An 8,083-nucleotide genomic window follows, 5' to 3' on the forward strand; every position below is an offset into this window, starting at 1 on the left:
CCCCCCTCTTTTCAACATCTTCTTTCCGTTGAAAGTTTTCCGGGGCGTTCATGCTTTGTCAGAACGCATAGTTACACAACATGCGTCTGTGCATGGCACATAATTACGCGATGCGTAGTTATGCACACGGGGAGCTGAGTGACAAGACGTTTTTTGGGCAAGCTTCCGCTTCTTACTGTGTTCGAATGGACCCAGTGAGGCGAGGACCACATCCGCTTCGCCCTTAACCCATCAGCGACAGCCTTAAAGGGCGAAGCCTATCCACCTTATTCCGGATTTGGCGCCACTACCCATAATTCATAGCGGAAGCCGGTTGTTTACTTCCGCCCGCGATCCCGCGCTGTTGTTTACGTTTGTGGGTTAACACACTTGCTAGCAATTTAATGTTTTTGACACAAAAGTTTCCTTTACCTGAAGTAAATGGCAGCACATCAGAGGTGGATACATTGCAAGGATGTTTTAAAAAGCTGCGAAGATAAGTCGTTAACTGTGTCTCACCCATCATTTCTCACGGACTGGGTAGATGATATGAAATCATGGCCCGGAATTACCTACATCGATATTATTAATTACCTTGTTTTTTCTGAAGGTGTCGATGGCGAGGAATTGCGGAATTATAAAAGCACAGAGGCGTATAATTACCTCCACAGCAACAAAATAGATACAGTTTTGCTCAAGAAACAAGGCGACTTTATCTTTCTGAAAGCAGCTGTTGAGCCGAGCCAGAGCGTTGGTCAAGCTAAACACTTAGCATGGGTCATGCTCAGAGAAAGTGGAGTGGTAGAAACGGTCGGCTGTTCCTGTATCGCCGGATTGGGAAAATCATGCAGTCATGCGGCAGCTATTCTGTGGAAGGTATATCACTTATCTGGATATCAGAATATTTACATCACTGAATCAGAATCACTGAACTGGGCGAAAGCTGTGAGCTTCCTGTCTGCCTGTGTTTACATGTGGAAGCCAGAGCATTGTGCAGCCTGTGATCTACTGTCACAAAAAATTAAACATTAAAAAGGCTGTACAGTATTTTTATATTATTTGTTTTTAAAAAAGTACAGACTGGATGCAAGGCAACCTAACATTTACAGAAAAGGAAAAAATAAATGACAACAGCAGGGATGTAAATAACTTGTTTCATTTTATTAGGAGCAGTGATAGCTGAAGTCTGTTAAATTGTTACAGGTCCAGAATGCTGTGATCAGTGGAAAGACGGGGCTAGCATGTACAGATGAGCAGCGCAGGTGGAATGCTGGGACAGCAAAGAATCTTCAACCCAAACGTCTAAGCATGATAAACTTCAGACACCACAAGGCAGAGCAGCAGTATAACATCAACTCAAGGGCTGCAGACACGATTAGTCTTTATTTTCATAAGTGTTATAAGGACTTGATCTTGTACAGGCATTGTAAATTCATTGTTGTCATCTCCTTCCAGTGCTGACACAAGAGTGTTAAATGTTTCTAACGCTATACCAGTGTACAGCAAAGCGTCTGCGTCATTTTGTAGAAGAAAAAATGCAACTTCATCACACTGAGTCGTCTTGTCCTGGACATCTTTTCTGCCAGACGTGTTGCAGTATTGATGATGATCTTTTAGCGAAGGGTCCTCCCACTGTGTGTGGACTGAGTGCAGATGTGGCCCAGGAGGTTGTGTGGAGACGCTAGCCAGGTCTGGGATGACTGACGGTGAATCTACGGTGCACTCTGAATAACACAAAAATACAAAATCAAATCAGCGTAACACAACCTGTCAAGTGTCACTTACCTTATTACGTTTTAGGAAGGAAATTTGTAATTCCACACTCGTACACACATGATACATCTTAAATGTCAATAGTGCTGTTTTAGTGGGGCTTTAGCCCCCTTAAATTTTCCTAAGCCCCATCAAATTATGCTATAATATCAAAATATTGTGATTAGATTTTAGTTTTTCATCCTTAAAAAAATCAGTTGGAGCTAGGTTGCATTTAAGCTTTTTCTTTAAAGAGTTTAAAAGAAGTTTTTTTTTCAGCTGTGTCTGTTTCAAATAACCTGCCTCTAATAACTCAACATATTCTTTATTAACAAAATCCCCAGACTTTTACAGCCCTGGGGGCTGAATTTTACCAGGTTGCTAAATAAAAAGCTATTCTCGGACAGTTACATGAAATCATATACATCTCTGCTAGCATGCTACTGATGTTAATTACTAACCACTTTGTCTTTAAGATTTGGATTTGGCTGCCAATCAAGTACTTTCTCTTAGTGATAAAGTATTTTGGAATTAAATTAATAATACACTAACATCCACAATAACACTGCAACCAGCTAGCGCTGATGCTAACACCATCCACAGTATAGTAATTATAACATTACAATTATAACATTAATAATAATATAATTCAGTAAAAGATAAGAGCTAAGCATGATTAAAATGTGAAGCGGGGACAAATCACATTTTCAATTTCACTCACCGGGAACAGATTCGGCCGTTTTGTCGAAGTTGCTGGAAGCTGTCTGGCTCACAGTGGTCCGGATGAGCTGCCTTCTTTTCTTTGGTGGGGCCCGGTCATAGCCCAGATAGAGCTCCGGGTCGGGGTGAAGCTCTGTGGGCTTTTTATCAATAAAATGAAAGGAGCAAACATAAACTCTCTTCGGGGGGTATTTGAGTTTTAAAGCTGCCAGCCACGCTCGTTTTCGATCCTCCTTCCTCGGCATGGAGTGCAGTTCGTAACGCGCTGGGCACACACAGGCCTTTCGAAGTTGTTGATGTGCAAAACAATACGTTTCTAGCTCGTCTTTCAGTTTTCTGGAGCTGTTGTGACAGCCAACAACAGCACAAGTTGAACCCGAACTCATTAGAATTGTTTAAGCCTCCTGCTACAGCACAAATTACTAGAATTTGTCATTAGCAAAAGTGCCTGTCATTAGCAAAAGTGCCTCTCGCTTTAGCTCACCGGAAGTATAAAACCGGGAGGGGGCGGTACCTGTCTGTCATGGCAGCCCACATACGCTCTTGCAGAATAAGGTGGATATGACATAGAACGTTGGTTACGTACTGTAACCCCAGATTCTATGAGTATAAGCGTAGCCCTTTAAGCGTCGGGCCTCACTGGCTCCTAAATGACTGAAGAAAAAGCTATTTTGGGAGCCGATTTCCCGCTCTTAACGTAATTTATACGGACCGGGTGGGGCCCACACAGCAGGTGGGCGTGGACTAAATTTTTTCAGTGCTTATGCTACGCATAACGGGATAAACCCATCAGCGACAGCCTTAAAGGGCTACGCCTATATTCATAGAATCTGGGGTTACAGTACGTAACCAACGTTTTTTATAAATAAGGTTGTTACCACAAGGGCTCTTATTTCAGCCCCTGCTTTTGACCCCTCCTGCTTGGTCCCCTGCCTGGCTGTGTTCGATAGATTTGAACCAGTGACTCTGACCTTTTTAGAGGATGTGGTCGGCCATATTAGACCATCAGGTTCTCCTCGTGACCTTGTCCCCCCTCGTCTTTTAAAAGAGGTGTTTTCCAGCATCAGGCAGGTGATTCTTGCTGTTATCAATAGCAGTCTGTCCTCAGGTGTTGTCCCAATAAGTTTTAAACATGCTGTGGTGCAACCCCTGCTTAAAAAGCCTAGCCTAGACCAAACTGTCTTGGCTAATTTTAGGCCCATCTCCAAGCTGCCTTTTATTTCAAAAGTTTTAGAAAAAATTGTATATTCACAGGTCAAATGTTTTCTGGATGAGCACAATATCCTGGAGGTTTTTCAGTCTGGTTTCAAAACTCACCACAGCACAGAATCAGCTCTAGTCAGAGTTTTTAATGATATTTTTATGGCTAATGATTCTGGTGAACATGTGGTTCTTGTCCTGCTCGACCTAACAGCTGCCTTTGATACCGTGGACCACAACATTTTAATATCACGCTTACAGCATCAAGTGGATATCTGTGGTACTGCACTGAGCTGGTTTAGGTCCTATCTGGCAGACAGAACCATGTCTGTCAACATAGCTGGGTCTGAATCTTCCACTGCTCCTCTGTGTTTTGGGGTTCCACAGGACTCTATTTTAGGTCCCCTGCTTTTCTCCCTTTACCTGCTTCCAATGGGATCAATCCTTAGAAAGCATGGGATCTTTTTTCATTGTTACGCTGACGACAGTCAGATCTATATGCCACTAGAAAAGAAAGATGCCCCCTCAATTAGGCCACTTCTGTTGTGTCTTGAAGACATCAAAGCCTGGATGTCTTTAAACTTCTTAAATTTCAATGAAAAGAAAACAGAAGTGATGGTGTTTGGTCCTAGTGACTCTTGTGAACCTTGCCCTGTTGATCTGGGCCCTCTGGCACCACATGTAAAGAAAACTGTTTCTAATTTGGGTTTTAAAATGGACAGTGATTTTAAATTAGAGTCCCAGATTGGAGCGGTGGTCTAGACCAGTTTTTATGACCTCAGACAGCTGGCTAAGGTAAAGTCCATCCTTACAAAACAGCAGCTGGAAACAGTAATCCATGCCTTCGTCACCTCTCGGCTGGATTACTGCAACACTCTTTACCTTGGAGTCAGCCAGTCCTCCCTCAGACGCCTCCAGTTGGTCCAGAATGCTGCTGCTCGGCTTCTAACTGGAGTTCATGAGAGGGAGCACATCACCGCCACTCTGGCTTCACTCCACTGGCTGCCCGTTCATTTTAGAGTTCATTTTAAGATTCTTTAATTTGTTTTTAAAAGTTTAAATGGTCTTGCTCCATCCTGCCTCTCTGAGCTGCTTCACCCATACTCTCCTGCTCGGTGCCTCAGATCAGCTGATCAGCTGCTCCTGGAGGTGCTGAGGTCCATAGGCGTCGCAACCATTATATGTGAAGGGGACAAGTCCCCCCCACATTAAAAAAACGTTTATTTGGACCCCCCACACTTTTACTTTAAATCATAGTTTAGGCGGCGCAGTTTCTCTTTCTTCGTGAACGAATCCATTCCACTTGATTAATAGGAGAATACTCAAGCCACTAAAACTCCACTCCAGGTTTTCCTGGTTACCTCCAACTCTCCACCGTCCCTTCCTGCCTCTTACCTCAGCAGAAAACACGCACAGGTGGAGGTACCTGTGTTGCTCACTCGCCAGTTTAGCAGCTTAGTGCGGGCAGCTGTTGACCGGGGGGTTGATCATAAACATATATTCATGTTAGGAGGATGCTTGAGAGGAGCTACGTCTGTAGCATCTTATCTCAGCAGTAACTGTGACGCTGTAAGACGCTGCAGGTGTAAGAGACTCTGTGTGTTCAGGTGCATTTAAGTTGAAATGTCTTTTAAACCCCACACCTTATTGTCCTCAAGCTTCATGAGAAACATCATTTAGATGAGTCGTGTTGAACACAAGTAAAAAAGTCCAGTGGTGAAGTTTTTTATTTCTCTATAAACACAAATAGTGAAGACCTGACGCTCTGTATTAAAGTGTATTAAAGTTAAAATGTCTTAAAACCCACAGATGAATTTACTCAAACTTGGTGAGAAACATGTTTTAAATGTGTGGAATTAAAGGAAATCTAGGAGAAATGCTGCTTTTTGTTCACTAGTGAACACCTCTTTTTATGTGCGCACACACACGCTCACACACACCTACACACATCATTGTGTCCCCCCCACATTACGGATGCTTGTGACGCCCTTGCCGAGGTCTAAGCGGAGGCTCAGAGGGGACAGAGCTTTTTCTGTTGCTGCTCCCAGACTGTGGAGCGATCTCCCTCTTCCATCGTCGAGCTCCTTCACTGTCCAGTTTTAAAACTCTTCTAAAATCACATTTTTACTCCCTGGCTTTTAGCACACACTGAATTTGTACTGAACTGTTTTAATTGTTTTTATTGATCTTAATGTTGTAACAACTGTTTTTATGTGTTTAAATATTCTTGATTTTATGAGTACAGCACTTTGTGGCAGCTGTGGTTGTTTTAAAGGGCTTTATAAATAAATGGTATAAGTTGTACTGCTCATTCAGTCCCTCAGTACGTCTGTTGTTCCAAACCCTCTCTGCCGCCCTGAGCTCTGGACCACATGACGTTTCATGGCCTTTAATGCATCTCAGCCATGAGAGGTGAAATGATGAACTGGAGCATATGTGTCAAAGTCAAGGCCCGGGGGCTAAATGCGGCCCTCGTTGACATCTTATCTGGCCTCCAAGGTGATATTTTAAATATAAAATACTTTTATCACTATATTTTTTTTAAGTAATCTTTGATTATGATGTCAAAAGTACAACAGAGAACATCAAATGAGACCAATCAAACTTGTTGAGGAACCTGCAGCCAAGAAAAGACGTTGGTGTCTGACTTGAGTTCATGTAGATTCTGAAACTGGCCCTTAGTTTGAAAACAGTTTTAATTTTGGCCCCCTGTAAGAGGGTTTGACACCCCTAGAGCGACGTGCTGTATTTCTATTTCTCTGGACATTATACTTGTGCTGTACAACGTTCACCAGCATAGTTCCAGTTCCAACACACTGTAAACCACGCTGCTGGCATGTAATCTGGTGTTTGTGGATTTTGAGCTGATTGTGCACCAGCTGATGGTAAACATTAGTTTTGCACTGTGAGAAATGTCATCGGGTCATTTATTCAGGTTTTTATTTCTTCTAAAAGCTGCAATAATTCTTTTGATTTGCCAGAATTTTAGTTTTTCTCTTTAAACACTTGAAGATTATTTTTCCACAGTCCCGACATCTTTTAGAGTAGAGCGAGAATAATTCATGAGAAAAGGAGCAGGGCTGGAACATGTCAGCTGGCTTGTTCACACAAGTTGCAGCTGTGTGGAAGGATCTGGAGCGTCCTCTAGTGGACAAGTTGAAAACAGCACGTGTTACAGTTTTCACCTCCACAGAAACAAAGTTGACACTTTTTTACTTTTTATGCCAAACAAAAACAAGGCACGTTACTTACACAAACTTTTAGTCTTGAGACTGGGCCATCTCGTCACAAACACAACATTTACTGTATGTATCATTGTACAGGGTTGAAGTAAAACTAAACAAATGTACAAAAAATGAACAACAAAAGAGATTTATTTAAGAAAGTTAACGACAGGTCCCCACAGTCTTTCAAAGCTCAAGTTTAAATTGTAGTTGAGCTGTTCATTGTTCCATTAGGTACACGTCTTACTTTTGGAATCCACTGCTCAATCGTTGGTGTGTCGGGTTTCATCCAGTTGACCGTGATCTTTTTTCTTGCTGTCATGAAATATGACTGATGATATGTGTCAGACCGCTTTGATCATGAGTGAGATGATGTCATCAAGTAAAAAGATGGCAGGGTCAAAAGGGATTTGTAGCTTCAATCATTTTTCCAACACATCCCTGACACTTTTCCAGAAGCCCCGCAACCAAGGGCAGTCCCAAAATCCTGCAGGGACAATAAATGTGTCTCAGTTTGGAGAAAGTCTTAAATACAGTATGTTGCCTTTAAATAACTGAGTTACTGTAATCAGCCCACATTCAGTCCATTAAAGGCCCCATCAGAAAAAGATGTAAAAACTCAGGGTTCTTGTTAACGGGAATGGCTCTTAATAAAACAACAATTTCCTTCAATCGTTTCTGTGTATGGTTCCATTCCTTGAGTGTGTCTGACAGAGATGTTAGTTATTTTAATTGTTTCCTGAGATTACAAACCAATAAACTGTAAGGATGGCGCCATCTACTGGGCCTTCCTTGTCTGTACACCCTAATCAGAGTCAGAGTTTCTTTATTGTCATTCGCACCTCATGTGGTACATGTGGTGGAGCGAAATTATGTACGCAGGGTCCCAGTTACATCCAACAATAAAATGTATAATAAAAACAGTAATAACATCTAAGATATGAACTAAGAAAAACATCAACTAAATATACACTAAGCACTCATAACATAAAACATTGAACATCAGCACAAACATGAACATGAGTCTGTGAGCAGATGAGCACGCATGAACACATCAACATTGAAACAGATCAGCAGCAACATGAAACAGATCAGCAGCAACATGATATGGTTTTTCACAGTGATTATTCTAGTTAGAGATTCATGAGTCTAACAGCCTCAGGGTAGAAGCTGTTCCTCAGTCTAGTGGTTCTACACTTAATGCTCCT

The 8,083-nt window shown here is 42.1% G+C and overlaps 1 protein-coding gene across 1 annotated transcript; it reads right to left on the reverse strand.

Annotated features, from left to right (window-relative positions):
- Nucleotides 1-1,121: 1,121 nt before the first annotated feature.
- LOC119413589 lies at nt 1,122-2,831 on the reverse strand. The gene is made up of 2 exons (XM_037680647.1): nt 2,453-2,831; nt 1,122-1,703 (listed from the first exon to the last, which is right to left on the reverse strand). Exons 1-2 carry the CDS (start codon nt 2,694-2,696, stop codon nt 1,336-1,338), a joined length of 612 nt encoding a protein of 203 aa, XP_037536575.1. The 5' UTR covers nt 2,697-2,831; the 3' UTR covers nt 1,122-1,335.
- Between the last annotated feature and the right edge of the window lie 5,252 nt (nt 2,832-8,083).

The sequence above is a fragment of the Nematolebias whitei genome, chromosome 8 (assembly GCF_014905685.2).
Source record: "Nematolebias whitei isolate Nwh7 chromosome 8, NemWhi1, whole genome shotgun sequence".
In the NCBI taxonomy this organism is placed as follows: domain Eukaryota; kingdom Metazoa; phylum Chordata; class Actinopteri; order Cyprinodontiformes; family Rivulidae; genus Nematolebias; species Nematolebias whitei.

Coding starts and splice junctions, on each gene's coding strand:
- LOC119413589 (XM_037680647.1), bottom strand. CDS start 2,696: ATGCCGAGGAAGGAGGATCGAAAACGAGCGTGGCTGGCAGCTTTAAAA. Junction 1,704..2,452: donor AACGGCCGAATCTGTTCCCG/GTGAGTGAAATT, acceptor TGTGTTATTCAG/AGTGCACCGTAGATTCACCG.